The 17,051-nt window shown below is 36.1% G+C and overlaps 1 protein-coding gene across 9 annotated transcripts in view; it reads right to left on the bottom strand.

Moving 5' to 3' along the window:
- Positions 1-17,051, bottom strand: part of CPSF6 (cleavage and polyadenylation specific factor 6) — a gene marked incomplete at its 3' end in the record, with an annotated part of 32,896 nt that overhangs the window by 8,976 nt on the left and 6,869 nt on the right. For 2 of the 9 annotated variants that reach the window (XM_083365584.1, XM_083365583.1), the window contains exons 2-10: positions 14,908-15,117; positions 14,274-14,377; positions 13,562-13,707; positions 11,371-11,544; positions 10,066-10,570; positions 8,134-8,226; positions 7,126-7,241; positions 3,757-3,910; positions 2,589-2,781 (exon numbers count right to left, since the gene is read on the bottom strand). In XM_083365584.1, the coding sequence (XP_083221710.1) occupies positions 2,592-2,781; positions 3,757-3,910; positions 7,126-7,241; positions 8,134-8,226; positions 10,066-10,570; positions 11,371-11,544; positions 13,562-13,707; positions 14,274-14,377; positions 14,908-15,117 (1,692 nt within the window). Of the gene's footprint in view, positions 1-831; positions 2,513-2,588; positions 2,782-3,752; positions 3,911-7,125; positions 7,242-8,133; positions 9,684-10,065; positions 10,571-11,370; positions 11,545-13,561; positions 13,708-14,273; positions 14,378-14,907; positions 15,118-17,051 lie in introns of those variants that run through there. The other 7 variants (XM_083365585.1, XM_083365586.1, XM_083365587.1 and 4 more) reach the window with 7 other exon arrangements.

Here is a 17,051-nt window from a genome sequence, read left to right as displayed (position 1 = left end):
TTCCCATCAATGACAGATACATATTTTAACAGTTAAACATGCATAAAGGACAATAGCTCTTATATTTATAAAATGAATAGCAAAACTATAATGATGATTCTTATGAAAAACTCAACTTATGTTTGTACAATTGCTGGAAGAAGTCACTGCACTAAGACCATAAAATGCTTAACTAACGGCCCTCAAATCTTCCCTCAGCACATATATAACACCCACCCCCATACTGGCCCATGAATCATTTAGCAAAATCCTAAGCATTAATAAATAAATCTGTACTGTACTGCTGTACAGTAAATTCCAAGAACTTTTAGACTTGAAAGAAGTACTACAAATATAAGTATTTTGAATTGAAAATCTGCATTGTGCACATAGGTTTCCATAAAAAATTTTTTTGAATGAAATAAAAAAATAAGCAGGGTTATCAAATGAGGAAAGAGGCTTATGGAATGTCAGGTGTAAGGGAACCTAAACTGCTTTAAAAATACTGTAAGTATAATTCTTACTTGCAAATAGCAAACATTTGCAAACATCTTACAAAATTTTGAAACAGATCGTGCAGATAAAATTAAGTAAGAAGAGCATGCAGTCAACAATAAATATTAAGTGCCATCTACTCAGAAAAGATTAAGAGTTGATAATAAGTAAAACTAATACATTTTTCACTGTGTATTGAGTGTACTCATTATTCTTGAAAAAAAATCATAAAATCCATGTGAGAAGTGCAAAAAATTTTGAAACTCAAAAGAATACCTGTTATAATGTGAAACAACACATGTTCATGAACATTATTCTCTACTTAATTAGTGTGTAACCTAATAATAGCTATGTGTACAGAAGTAAACAGTGTTTATTAGATAACCGAAAAAAATCTGGAAGCCAAGAAAAGTTAATTGCTGTAAGATAAAAAAAAGGAACATAATGATTCTCTAATGAGAAACCTCAAATAATTTTTGACCATTGGCAGCATGTTCAAATAAATTTTCAGGCTTAAAGAAAAAAAGAAAAAAAATCGCTGCAACTAGAATCTTAAAAAATGAAAGTGACTTTTAAGTAACGAGAGTCCTGGTAATGCAGTGGTTAGAATGCAGTATTGCAGGCAAACTCTGCCTATAGCCTAGAGTTCGATCCTGATGGGGCTCAAGGTTGACTTAGCCTTCCATCTTTCCAAGATCAGTAAAATGAGGATCCAGATTGTTGGAGGCAATATGCTGACATTGTAAACAACCCCGAGAATGCTGTAAAAGCACTATGGGGCAGTTTATAAATGTAACTGTTATTGCTATTGCTATTAAAAGAAAGTGCTACCCAAAAAAGTAGCACACTATTATTTAATTCATTGGAACTAAAACATAAGACAGCATCAACCTTTGGAAATCATATATTAAAGCTATTCTAAATGTCACATTGTTGACTATATTCTACACTACTTAAAAAAAACCAAAACTATGAATAATATTGAAAACAAGTATGTACTTTCTTGGTGTGGAAAAAAGCATGCAAGGTTCATCAAGGGTGGAAAAAGAACCAGAGAACAAATTGTCAAAAAAACAAACAAAGCAGCAACCCATATGACTGCATACATGAAATTGTACTGATACATTCAGCTAGAATCTCATTACTCTACAGATGATAAAGAAGTCTATTAAAAATAAGAAATTTATATTAATTACTGTCATGGAGAAACATCTCTTATTGAATAGAAAAATCAGAAATTCTACACAAAGTTCTATGAATAATAAATATTACAAATATATCTGCTTTTTTGAATTTGTAATGTATAGAAAGTACAGCATTAATCAATATTTATTTGTTGTTTAATCCACATTTAGGTAGGGTAGTCAAACAGAACTTGAAAGATACAGGAATATAAGTTCTAAAAATTTTCACAATGTCTATAACTTTACTGCCACTATAGTTTTTGTTTGGGTTTTTTTAATAGTTAAGGTCTAATGCTCAAATCTATGAATGAACCCAGTGATTTCAAGAGGCTTCAAGTTCAAATCAATGTGTTCAAGCAGTTAAGCTCTTAAAGCCTATCCAGATACTGTAATGCAATAGCTCACAGGGCTCATTGATAGTCTCCTCTAGCAGCTAGATCAGTCTTCAAGCATAGCAGCCATTGACTGTAATAGCTGTTGCTTCTTGAACCTCTTAGTTTCAACTTTGGCTTCCTATTACTAAACAAGAAGTTTATAAATACTATTTTACAAATCTTAAGAATCAAGACTATTCCAATATTGGCTCCTCAAATCCTAAAGAAAAACCCATGTTGCTCTCCTTTTCTGCAAATATATCTAAGGACAGGGCATATAATAACAGGACCAACTGAATCCTAAAGATCTGAATTAGCTATTGGGCAATTAATTGATAAGACAACAAAAACTACATATCACTTCCAAAAAGAAATGCATGCAATTAGCAGAGGAGGGAAAGGGAAGGAATAGTTGGAGATACCACTCTCATACTTACCTGACCATATCTCCCATTGAAGTGTGTTCAGTACAGCATACTGCTACATAATTCAAGAATATATATTTATTACATTTTCAAGATTAGTAAATTAATAATCCAGGAACAAATGTGCCCACCTCTTAACGATGACGATATTCTCGTTCTCTATCACGCTCTCTATCACGGTCTCTATCACGGTCACGATGCCTCTCACGTTCACGGCTTCTTTCCCGATAATAATCATCATGACGATCTCTGCTACGAGATTTATGGCGTCGGCTTTTCTCCCTTGACCTACTATGGTCTCTCTCCCTTGACCGTTCACGTCTTCTAAAAGAAATTACTTCCTTAATTCTCTAAAATCAATTTACATATCTTGTAATAATCTAAAATTTCTTGAAGTTTTGAATAAAAAAAACTAGTGCCAGTACAACTACTCATGATGAATATGTTTTGGTAGCCCCATTTTTTAAGTAATGCAAGGAATGGCTGTTATTAAGGAGATGAAAAGGCAAAATAGATTTTTGTAGTACTAATTACAAATATGCAAAATGTTCTGGGCACAAAAGCTTGATGCATTAAAAACTAGTTTTGGACTGCCCATGCCTGAACCAAAACATGCTTTTTTGAATGTTTTGGTCCATCCACAAATGAAGCAGGGTTATTTTGCTCCATGCATAGGAACAAAACAGGATTTTTGCAGGCCAGTGAGTCATTGGCAACAGCTGAAAGACAGGAGGGTAGGGAAAATGGTAGGATGATAGGCCAATGGTACATGAAGTGCTGGGTGCTGAGAGGGGAGAGAAGAGGCAATCTGCAAAGTAGTATATATATTTTTGGTTATACTGAAATATGGCTGAAGTAAAACAGTTTGGTAGACCTCAAGAACACAATGTTTGTTCTGAATTTGGAAACAGCATTTTTCCTATCTTGTGTATACTCTTAGCATTGATGTTGAAAATACAGTGTATTTCTTTTTAATGGATTCACTTCAGAGCTAGCTGCTATTTTAAAAATGTTTTACTTTCTATTCTAAAATTTCATCACCAAATCTTTATAATTTTAATTCCATTTGTTTGTATAATAATTTTAATTATGTTTGTGCGCACGTGTGTGTGTGTGTGTGTGTCTGTGTCTGTGTATAAAAAGTGGCTTAAATAGGATTGCTATTCCACTGAATGAGAATGAATAACCCAAATTTTCCTAACCAAAAAATTGAATGTGTAAAGATCCAAGAATCATACATTACAGAACTCTTCTTGTTCTACTAAACATCAAGTCAAGATTTTTAAACAAAAGGTTTACCTTGACCCAGAACCGTAAGACTTTGATTCAATCCCATGAAGACAATCTTGCAGAGAGCTAATAAGTACTTTGCAGCGATCATCTGCAGATACTTTGGACTGTTTAATTAATGAAATTGCAGTCACCAATGTTTCTATAGCACTTCCATATTCCGCTGGAAAATAAAATTTGGTGAACAGATATGTATTTGATTAATATAAAAAACCTATAGTTCAAATATTTTCTTTTCCTTCTCAAAAATGTACCAAAACTAAAACCATGCAAATATATAGTGAGGGAAAAAAGTATTTGATCCTCTGCTGATTTTGTACGTTTGCCCACTGACAAAGAAATGATCAGTCTATAATTTTAATGGAAGGTTTATTTTAACAGTGAAACAGAATAACAAAAAAAAATCCAGAAAAATGCATTTCAAAAAAATTATAGATTTGCATTCTAATCAGTGAAAGAAGTATTTGATCCCCTATCTATCAGCACGATTTCTGGCTCCCAAGTGTCTTTTATACAATGTATTACCTGTATAAAAGACACCTGTCCACAGAAGCAATCAATCAATCAGATTCCAAACTCTCCACCATGGCCAAGACCAAAGAGCTGTCCAAGGACATCAGGGACAAGATTGTAGACCTACACAAGGCTGGAATGGGCTACAAGATTATCACCAAGCAGCTTGGTGAGAAGGTGACAACAGTTGGTGCGATTATTTGCAAATGGAAGAAATACAAAATAACTGTCAATCTCCCTCGGTCTGGGGCTCCATGCAAGATCTCACCCCGTTGAGTTTCAATCATCACGAGAACGGTGAGGAATCAGCTCACAACTATACGGGAGGATCTTGTCAATGATCTCAAGGCAGCGAGGACCACAGTCACCAAGAAAACAATTGGTAACACACTACGCGGTGAAGGACTGAAATGCTGCAGCACCCGCAAGGTCCCCCTGCTCAAGAAAGCACATGTACAGGCCCGTCTGAAGTTTGCCAATGAACATCTGAATGATTCAGAGGACAACTGGGTGAAAGTATTGTGGTCAGATGAGACCAAATCGAGCTCTTTGGCATCAGCTCAACTCTCCGTGTTTGGAGGAGAAGGAATGCTGCCTATGACCCCAAGAACACCATCTCCATCGTTAAACATAGAGGTGCAAACATTTTGCTTAGGGGGTGTTTTTCTGCAAGGGGACAGGAAAAACTTCACCACATAAAAGGGACGTCAAATCTTGGATGAGCCTTCCCTCAGCCAGGCATTGAAAATGGGTCGTGGGTGGGTGTTCCGGCATGGCAATGACCCAAAACACACAGCCAAGGCAATAAAGGAGTGGCTCAAGAAGAAGCACATTACAGTCCTGGAGTGGCCATAGAAAATCTGTGGACGGAACTAAGGTTCGAGCTGCCAAACGTCAGCCTCGAAACCTTAATGACTTGGAGAGGAACTGCAAAGAGGAGTGGGACAAAATCCCTCCTGAGAGGTGTGCAAATCTGATGGCCAACTACAAAAAACGCCTGACCTCTGTGATTGCCAACAAGGGCTTTGCCACCAAGTACTAAGCCATGCTTTGCGAAGGGATCAAATACTTATTTCACTCATTAAAATGCAAATCAATTTATAACTTTTTTGAAATGCATTTTTCTGGATGTTTTTGTTGTTATTCTGTCTCTCACTGTTAAAATAAACCTGCCATTAAAATTATAGACTGATCATTTCTTTGTCAGTGGGTAAACGTACAAAATCAGCAGAGGATCAAATACTTTCCCCCTCACTACACAATAAGCTGATAAACCTGTTCTTGGTTTACACCACTTTAGATTATAAACTAGAATTTAAAATGAATGAGTAGGACTCAGTCATAAGATTTAAGTACACCACTTTAAAAAATATAGTTAAATACTAGGGGAAAAGATTCCACTCTAGTATTCCTCCCAACAGGAATAGTCTCTATATAAAAATCTTTTTTTAAAAAAGCATGCTATTATATGTGCTCTATGACAGGGGTCCCCAACCTATGGTTTGTGCCCAAGTACTGGAGTGCAGTCTGTTGGCAACCGGGCCGTGAGAATAGCAGGCGAGCCCCACCCACTAATGGTAGCACCACTGCACAGGCACTAGCAGCCCCATTTGCGCATGCCCGGGGGATGCTAGCACTGCTGCCAGAATCATGCGGGTGCCAGTGGCCCGTTTGCACATGTGCTCACCCCATTGATGCGCATGGCCCAATTGCGCATACGCACGAACATTTTTCTGCTGCTCCCATTCCTGCCAGGCCACCAAGCCAGAAAGGTTAGGGAACTCTACTCTTGAGTCCACTCTCCCTCTCCCTTCTGGAATGGAACAGCGATTCTTGGCCAACTCACAGTGGCCAACTTGCTGCAGCCAGTTTGCTGTGAGACAATTCACCACAGCTAACTCTCCACGGACCAATTCAATAATTCAATTTAATTAAAAATTATTCTAATTTTTATCATTCACATTTCATTTTATCCCTCCTTTTGCATCCTTTCATGATTCTATTCCACCATTTCTTTGATATTAGTGTAACTCTTGTCCCGCGGCAAGTTGTCCCATGGCAAGTTGGCCACAGTGAGTTGTCCTAGATCCCCTATTTGACATACAATACACAGATTTACTTATCCATCATTCGTACAAACATTAATAATATTGAAGCAACATTAGAATCTATACCACTCTACTCTTCCAAATCCTTCAGTAGATTGAACAGCTGATAATACCTGTAATTTCTGAATTATAGTTTACAGGTTACAGATATAGATTATATATGAACAAAAATCCAGTATACCTATCCTTTCTTGAAACTTGTGTAAAAATTTTTCCACGTGTATATTCATAAAAGTATACAATTTTTTATTGTTATATTTTTCCTTTTAATTGCTTTTTGTTCCATTTTATTAAATAAAAGCAAAATGTTTAAAAATCCAAAAAAAATTTGTATTTAAAAATTAAAAGAATTTATGATATCAACAACTGACAAAGCTTTAAAATCAGGCAAAAATAATAAATAAAAATACTGTATTTTAAATGCTTTCTGGAAGAATAATATTAGTCAGAGCTGAAACACTAATATAGGGGCCAGAAGTCAAGTGTATGGCGTAGACTTATACTTTTTTTGTACTTCAGAAACAAAGCCCCACTTCCTTGCCCTTGGAAATAAATAAAGCCACAAAAATTACCTCTCCAGAAGAAATGTCCTAATTCATACAGGAGGAACCAGTCCTTTTAGATAAGCATAGCATAAGCAATAAATATCCTTTGACCAGAAAGCTTTATTTCCTATATTTATTTTTCTAGTTCATCTCTTGCTTATATGTAAATACAGATTATAGAACAAAATAGTCACTAAATTAAATATACTGACCAGCACTTGCATCTGATACAGCTCTTGAAATGGCACTGCTAGAGATAGCCCTATTTCTATTCATAATTTCTTCAAATTCTGCTTCACTTAATGGTGTCCTTGCAGCATCTATTTCTCTGCAAACAGACAGAAGTTCCATTTTTATTTACTTCCAGCAGCGCAATATTACAGTAATTTTAATATGGAATTATAAGCAAAACACATAAAAAGAAAGCTTTTTCTTTGCAATACAAAACCTGCAAGCTAGAGAGAAAAAAGTATACTATCACAAAAGCAACAGTTCTGATATATTTATGCAGTGCTTTCCATCTTCAGAAAGCTTCAGATGCTTACAAAACTTCTGTCAATCAATGTATTATAATTCAGGTACAGAATCAAAGTTGCCCCAATCAAAAAGTATGGCCTCAATGCATATGCTTATTCTCTTATAAGAAACAGTGAGTAAATAATTGTGCCAAGAATTAAAAATATTCTATGTTCTGTAATGATATAGTACACATAAGCAAGGTAAATATGCTGGCTGCACACTTGGCTAATTATTTAAATTACCTAAAATTGGAGATAGAAAATGTTAACTTATTCTGCTAGTGCCCTTTTGAACTTCGTGACATCTGTCAATCTCTATCTTAAACAAGATCTGAAGACTGACAATATGAACAGAGCGACCTTTTTTCCTTCTAAAGGCACTCTCCTACACCCAAGATGTAATTAACCAGTTTTCTCCTTCCCTCAGCTTGTAACAAATACAAATCAAAACCATGTAATTTCACTGAGACACTTAGAAAGGAGATCATGCTTTGTGTGATGTTAGACTATATGTTCTTCATATTCCTTCCAGCACTATAAATTATATGGCTTAAATTGCTTTTGAGAAATGTTTCTTGCAAATGTTAGTTCTTCTGGTAGAAAGAAAATGCAGAATAAGCAATTCTATCCTCTTAAGAGCAAGAAGTGGATCAAGATCCTACAGCTGATTTAGCATAAGAGGAAATGTCTAAAAATTCATACCTCCCTGCGTTTTGAGTATTATTTTTCGTTTGTCTCCAATACAATGGCATATGTAATTGTTCTCTTATGGACATGTTATTTCCAGTGAAACGCCTATGATATATAATTGACAATTTAAATATAGTTATGGATTGTAGTTCAGATCATCATGAAAATATTGGTAATTATGTGCAGAGGTTCTATTCCTGCTTTCACCACCCTCAGCCCTCCTTTGCTAATTAAATTATTCTCTTTATATTAAAATAGAAATTTATTGAGTTCTTCGTATATTCTTTCAAGCATTTATGCATAATGCTTTAACTTCATAAAAATAAGCTCTCTTACATTTTAGATGTTAATTCCACAAATAAATTAATACTACTGGACTCAATGTTTCAGAAAAAAACTATGCTACTTATTTAACAAATCTTTATGCCCACAAAGCCTCACTGATATACTCACAACATGCAAAAAAGGGTATGTATCACAACCTACAAAATTTTGAGAGGTGATATAACATTCACATAAAATAAATACCATCAAAAATAAATATAAAGAAACACTATAAGCCTACAGCATGCTTTCAAATGAAGCTAGCAAATAAATAGGTTGATTTAAAAGCTGAAATATGGAGTGGTGAAGCAGTCATGTGAAGTCACTACAGATATTCATAAGCTGAATATTGAAAAGGTACTGCTGAAATACACTGCAATATGCCTGTTGTCATCCTTTATTTTGTAATGGGTGTTTTCTCATATTTTCTGCCACCTGAAAATGTTCTCTGACTCTGTCACAATAACTAGTTAAGCTAGACAGTAAGTATTGCAAATGAAGATCCCTAAACATAAGTAAAGCATACTGAAAAGAAAAACATGCCAAGACAGACAATCCACAGAGGTTCTATTAGAGGCCTCTTCAAATTCTGTCCATTTAGTACAGCTTTGTAGTATTTTGAATCTGAAAGGAAAAAGTGCTTTTGTATACATAAGTGCACTCATATGGTACTTGCAGTAACTCCATAAACACAGCTACTTCTTTTCTCGGGACTGCATGTTTGCCCTCTGCAACTGCAGAGCAATTTGTATCCACACATGGTCCAAAACAACTTTGTCCCTTCAAACCAGTCCAACTCTATAATTTAAATCTTAAGACAGTAGATACTGAACTGTTTTATAGGCTATTATGCCACTGAGAGAACTGTGTCCATCAGAATAATGAATTTTAACATTCCAGAGCAGATGGGTATCTATGTATAAGAGACAGAAGAAAGCAAAAGCCATGTCTGTTATACAAGTATAAATCTCCCTGCATGTAATAGTTAGCTGTTTTGTGAGTAACAGACACATTAAAAGAAGGATATTTAAAGTTAAAAGCAAATCTACCGAAGGCAAGAAAGATGTAATATATCTCATTAAAATAATATTTATAATACATTCTTTAAAAGGCTTATGTACAATACATAAAGGACAAAAACAAACAAATACGTAAATGAATGGAAGACAAAAGACCTAAGTAGCATTTTTAATCGACTGTTTGGTACAATGCTTTGGTAGGCAGGTGTCACAACACCCCTGGAAAGCAAATAGTGACAAAGAGAAACAGTGACTATTCAGTTAAAGTATGGGTGAGCTCTATATACACTTTTTTGCAATTATGAGCCTCAATTTTCTTTTAGCAAGGTTTCCCTGGCGAAACATGTTTTTGTATCACTTTCTCATGCAAAATGACAGATATTCCCCACTGCAGAGAATTCTAGAACTCTTATCAACAGAAGAACATTGGAGATCCCAAAGTCATAAAATACTCAGAGGGGGGGTTAAAAATAGGAAAATACTGTTTTAATGATGACACCAGATGTTGAATATCCCTTGTCCAAATGTAACAATACTATCTGAATGGGCTCTAGAATTCCCTTAAGTCAATAAATATGCAATAAATGTAAGGCATACTCACCTGCCTGGTGGCCCATAATCACCTCTGTCATATGGTGGAGGTCGGCCATAGGGGTCTGATGGTGGTGGACCACGACTGTCTGATGTAGGTATGCCACTGTTGGCTGGTGGGGGGAAGAAAGCTGGATTCACGTGTGGGGCGGGAGGGGGAGCACCTGGTGGTGGCCCAGGTAAGTGAGGAGGAGGAGCCAGTGTAAGGGGTGGTCCTAAAGGACCAGGTGGACGAGGGGGGAAAGGACCTGGAGGTGGAGGAGGACCTTGCTGTGGGGGTGGAGGACCTGGTGGAGGACCATAGCCTGGAACTGGAGGTGGAGGACCAGGTGGAAGTGGACCCAATGGAGGCTGGCCAAACGGTTGTCCTGGAAACAGAACTGGAGGAGGGGGACGGTCACCACGATTAGGAGGACCAGTTAGTGGAGGAGGCAGAACCTGGCCAGGTGGAGGAGGACCTGGTGGGCCTGGTGGGCCAGGAGGACCTAGAGGTGGACGTGGAGGAGTCTGTCCAGCTAAAGAGGGAGGGAAAAATGTCCATTATTAATATTCTATTGCCCATGTTTTTCCAAACACATACAAGCATTTGCAGTAAGTATGCCGTCTCATAGATAAAATCCAAACAGATGTCAGATTCTAATTCTCCCCTTTCTAGTCAAAAGGAAGGATAAAAACTAAAAAAAATAACTAATCATATTAATGTAATTTAATTTGCTATTTGTTTCTATAAAAGAATTATTCAAAGAAGTCTTCTTCCTCTATCTCTTTTATTTAAAAAGCTCACAATTTGAATATAGGCTCAGAAGGGAAGTAGCAACAGTAGAACACAGAATAAGCATACCATCAAAGTAAACAAAAATGAAAGTGAAAAAATATGGAAGAAACCTTATAAATAAAACTACCATACCGTACTGCTGAGTCTCACTGGGAATCAGGTGAAATATGCATTTAATAAATTATGTTGTTGTTGTTCATCTTATTTAACAAACAATTTAGGAAAGCTTTTAACAACTTAGGCAGCCTTAAAAGGAGTTTCATTCTATTCTAAACGGACTACCTTTTCAAATGAAAAAAGTGGAAAGTCTATATTTTAATAGAAGAGAAACCATTAGTTAATGTAAAATGAAAATATTTTACATTTCTGTTCCTATTTACTGCAAAACTATATTATACTGTGTCTAAGACGTTGATGCACAATACAACAACATTTCTGTACTACTCCCAAATTTCAGGAACAAAATAAAAAGCTTCAAGTCTCCTACCTCTGAAGAACAACAAAACTGCAAAACATACACAATAGAAGGAAATACTCTACCTGGAAAAGGTGGAGGGGGCCCTCCAGGTCCAGCTGGTCCTGGAAATCTGTCTCCTCCAGGAAGGGCACCTGGAAAACGGCCCCTCCCTCTGTTACTTGGGGGAAAAGTTGCTCGTGAACTGCCTCCTGGGGGACCAGCTTTTCCTTCACCAGACATCTGGCCTGACTGTGTAGCTGCAGTTAATGAAATAAAGTGTTTGAAGTGTTATGTACTACAGAATTAACAGGACTCTTAAACTGGTGCATTCTATGTCAATTATAGTTTTCTTTGGCAATTCTGTTTTACAGGCAGCATGTTATTAATAAGAGTTTTGTTTTGTATGTTTAGGCTTTCATTTAGAAAGAAAATTGCACAAAGAAATTTCTACCAAGAAAAAAGAATGCCATTCTCTAGTTTTTATCTTGTCTACTAGAGTTTAAGATCTTCAAGTAATTTGGCTAGAATACATGTTACAGGTAGTCCTCGATTTACAACAATTGAATTTAAAATTTCTGTCGCTAAGCAAAACATTTGTTAAATGAATTTTGCCCCATTTTACAACCCTTTCTTGCCACAGTTAAGTGCATCCATTGCAGCTGTTAAGTTAGTAACATGGTTGTTATGTGAATCTGGCTCTTTCAAGGATTCTCATAGTAAATATTTCCTAAGCAACAATGTATGGATTTACATATCAGATAAAAGAAAAATCAGTCTTCAGAGGCAAGTCCTGCTTACTGCTTTCGTGAACAGGACTCCAGTGGCAATTGTTTAGATTATAGTAATTAACTATATGCTGTCTTCTCCGTAAATTTGATGCAATTCTACTTAGAATTACTGCTAAATACTCAAAATGATTTGCAATATACAGATTTCAAATTAATCTACTCCTATGGAAAGTACGATCTACCCCAAAAATAAGACCTAGTTTTGGGGTGAGGTGCATGCCTAAAAATCAAGTTAGGGCAGTGTGGGTGGAGCTTACCATTGCAGCCAGGCCTCCCATGGATCAACAATTGCCTCGCTGGCCCACTTCTTTTGCGGCCAAGGGAGGAGCTTCATTCTGCAGCTAAAAATGGAACTCCGGCCTGCATTTCGCTGTCAGAGGCCTTTCTGAAAAGCCTCTGCAACCAAAAACTGTGGAAAGGCCTCTGATGGCGAAATGCAGGCTGGAGTTCCATTCTTAGCTGCAGAATGAAGCTGCTCCTTCAGCCAATGAAGTGGGCTGGCTGGGCGGGGTTGTTGGTGCTATGGCAGTGAGTAGAAAAGACACCCCCCCAAAATAAGACCTGGTGCCTCTTTTGGAGGGAAAAAAAAGACCGGGTCTTATTTTCGGGGAAACACGGTAGTTAGGTTACTCATTTAACTGAGAATTATGTAACACAGCTTATTGCCGTATGTTGAAGAAAATATGTAAAGAATAAAAATTCTCAATCCTCAATTAATTTTATAATAGCCAGTAGGGATACAATTATGTTTACTTCAAATGCACAGACATTCAAGTTAACTGTTACTATTTTTTATATAGAAAACATGAAAATGGTAAAACGGTGCATATTTTTTAAATGGTTCAGAATAAATGTTTTGGACCTTACACAGATGGAGCACCCCTTTGCTCTTCATTAAAGCAGTGTCTGTTTTTCAGACTTCCGCATAAGTCTGAAAAAAGATGTCTTGCTTTTAAGTGTCATATTAAAAACCCTGTGCTTTAATTTAATTAATTCATTAAAAGTGAAAATCAGGAAATACTATGTAGCCCTTAAGAATAAAACGTACTATGCTTGTACTTTATCCAAAACACTTTATAAAAATAAATTTGAGATGTATAGATCAGGGATCCCCAAACCCTTGTCCATGGACTGGTACTGTTCTGTGGTCTGCCAGAAACTTGCCTGTGCAAACAAGCAAAGTCCCATCCACAGAATGCAGGCAGTAAATTAAAACATGCCCCCTCCAGATAACTTTAAAAATCACTATGAATAGTTATTTAATAAAACTAAAGAAACATGTTTTTCTTTTATTTCCAAAACATACTATCTCCAGCAGTTGTCAATAGTAATTAAACAAGATAGACCTTCAGTAAATGAGATTGAAAGATAGCACATTATATAAAAATTATTAATCATTCAAATATATAGTAATTGGTAATTTCTAACCCATCTCCCCCCAAAATGTTTTCCCAGTTCACAGGAAGCAGTAGAGAACAATTCTTACTTTTTCTCGATTGCAATTCAAATTGACTCAGAAATTGCTTATTACAAGGAGTTACAACAGGATTTTGACCATGTAACTCTCTTTTAGGCAACAGGTCCATCAGCTTTTTGGAAGATGCCTCAGATCCCACACCTACAAGAGCAAATCTGGAGGACAGACAATATAATTTTATGATGAGAATTCTTAACAGATCCCTAAAAGATGGATAACATGCAAAACCAAGCCACATTATGATTTAGCACAATACGCAATCATAGGTGTATTATATTCAGCCACTTAGAATATCCCATCATAACTTTCAATAATTATAATCATGATTTAATTTTTAAATGTGGAACTATTTTTTTCACCCCATAAATTATTTTCCAAGTTTTCCAGAAATACTTTTTGTAGATCAGGGGTGTCAAACTGCCGGCCCGCGGGCCGGAGCGTCACGGAGAAACCGCGCCCATCCCATTTTCGGCAATGGGAAAAAGTTCTGATATGTCGCACGATGTCACATGACGTCGCGAGTTTGACATGCCTGTTGTAGAACGTCTCAGTTGTTGTTTGTAATCTAATTCTGTTAAAATCAGTAGTTTTCTCATTCTGATCTCTGATCGTCTTCCCACCTATTTTTTTCCTATTATTCATCTGTATTGTCTTTCAAGATAAATATATTGTAACACATCTTTAGAAATAACATTTGTGCTGAATTTAAATATATTCTTACCCCTTAGATTGGCCATTAGCACGGTTTTCAAAAAATTTTATTTCCAAAATATCATTTACACCAAGCGAATGAACTGCTTCAGTTAAATCTTCATCTGTGGTCCACTGCAAAACAGTTGTAAATGACATTTCTAACGTAACAAAGGAGCAATTCTTTTCTCAACACACCATTTAAAACAATGCTCAACATAACACACAAATATACACACTAACATATTCCATATTTTAAAAATAAGTAAGCTACAAGTTCATTTCACAAAGCTGTTACTGATTACAAATTCTACAAAGTATACTGCTCAAAAAATAAAGGGAACAGAAAATAAGACATCCTATTATTAAATAGTACATTGTGTTGTTTAAGTGTTCTCTTTATTTTTTTGAGCAGTATATGTTACAATCACAATTATAGTTTAGTACTAGTTTATATTCCACATGGGAAAAAATGTTTCACGTTTGCACCTTCAAGTAAGTTTTCAGAAAAATTGTTTCCCAAGTTACAGAGCGACTGCCAAACCACAGTGAGTAATTCTGAATTAAATCGATTATGGACTAAATGACTAGTGCAGCGGTAACTAATGAAGCACTTACCCAAGTAAGAATCCAATTAATACAGTGGTAACTAATGAAGCACTTACCCAAGTAAGATTCCCAATATATAATGCAATTCTCTTTCCTGTATATGTATAGACAACATTTGGTGCTGATCCTTTGCCCACATCATCTCCAACAGATGGTGGAAGAGAGTCCATATAATCACGATCCTCTGGTGCATCACCGTTATTGGCAGAGGGAGAGATGACGTCGTCATACAGATCTATCTGATCGTGTCCACCATATTCAGCCTCCTAAATGACAATGTATAAATATTAATGATCAGTTTATTTATCCAAAATAATCCAACATCACACTGTAATTTCCATAGCGTCTACCTTTTTCTGTATCTTGTCTATGCAAGGTAGTGGACTGTGATGGAATGTCCACCTGAAAGAGGGGGAGATTTTTGGCAATACAGTGCATAGAAATAAAATTATATTGTATCTGCCATATACTTTATAATTTATAATATATACTGTAGGTAAGCCAGATTTGGTTACAACAATCCTTTTGAATTTTCAATATTTTTGCAGATCAAAACATGATCGCTTCTCCACATGTCCTAAAACTAGACAAAGAGAATCCAATTAAACAAATGAGTCACAAACATTATACTCACTAATTTATTGAGGAAGATGATCCAAAGCTACAGATTTTATGTAGCAAATGTATATGAACTTTAAGGATTATCTCCTTTATCTGAAGGAGAATGTCATGGTTCCGACAGAGACGAATAAAGCAGAACTCCGAGGCTTGAGAATTCCTCAAAGAACATGTTTATTAGTTACAACGTATCAGCATGGTGAAAAGTGAAACCAAGTCTGAATACACAGACTTCAATTTTTAAAATTAAATGTCCCACCCATAAAACTATGCAAGCAACTACATCCCCCAATATGATTATCTGTCGGGCTTTTTATGCAACGCCCAGTCCCTAGGCTCAGGAGCAGCCAATGACCTTGGTTCCCACGGGACAGAATATTATTTTGACTAATGAAGCACCTGGGCAAAAAAAAAAAAAAAAAACAACCCCTCCATCCTACTGGCAACCTAGAATGAAAAGAAAAAAATGGCTCCATCCATGCTCATTGGTAGAGTTGACAGTGAAATTAAAGAGTAGGTGTTTCAATCAATGGAATAATCAGTTCTGAGTATGGGAAGTTTTGCCTTACTTAAAGAACAGATTTCTCAGTATTTGTGATCAAAGTCTGATCTTCACAGGCTAGATATGTGAAAGTGTGTCATAGCTCAAACAAAGGAGACTTCTGAATATCACAAAAACAAAAACAAAATTGGTTGTTAACAATTACGAGGCTGAAAAATTTTTGGACCTCTAGCAGTCCACTGTCAGGCAGACTGTGTATAAATGGAGGCAACTCAATCATTGCTGCCCTCCCAGGAGTGGTCCGACAACCAAAATCACACCAAGAGCAAGGCATATAATGCTCCGAGAGGTCTCAAAGATGCCCAGAATAACATCTAAGGAACTAAGGGCTCTTTTGCATTTGCAAGTGCCAGTGTTCATGAGATGACCATCAGGAGAACACTGAACAGCTGGGGAGGGGAAAAACAGTGAAAGGAAAGACAAGTAAAAGATCAAATTTGAGTTTGGAAATGATCCAGATTTCACTGGGGCCAATGAAGAAAATAATTCAAAGAAAAATGTTCACCATGGGAGAGGAGATCAGGCTGCAGCTTAAAATGTCATTGACTTTTCCATTCTAACACCTTCCTTCCTCCCTTCATGATCCAACAATGCAGAGCCTACTTTGCCCAGCCATACTTTCTAGTGCTCACCAACACATCCAGATACAACACAATGGAAAACATGTACAATATGCTGCTTTTTTACATAAAAAAGGAAAGACTGTTTCCTATGATTACTAGTAGTAAAAGATTAAGAAAAAATGCTAGAACCCATTCTGTGCACAATTTTTCGACCTTGTTTAACAGAAACAATTAATTCCCTCATTAAAATATTATTTGAAGTTGCATGTTCTTGAAATTAAGAATTAATTGGTCTAGCAAACAATTTTTATAACACAATGGTTAGATTCATATGTTGTGCTAAGCTACAAAGAGGTAAGTCACACTACTTATTTATATTTATCTAATAACTGTAATATTTTACATTTCCCAACACTATACAATACAATATCTTCAACGTAATATAAAAATATAGAAT

Source organism: Vipera ursinii (genome assembly GCF_947247035.1).
Source record: "Vipera ursinii genome assembly, chromosome: 6".
Lineage (NCBI taxonomy): Eukaryota > Metazoa > Chordata > Lepidosauria > Squamata > Viperidae > Vipera > Vipera ursinii.
Note: the sequence above shows the minus strand (reverse complement) of the source record. Positions and strands in the feature narration are given on the sequence as shown.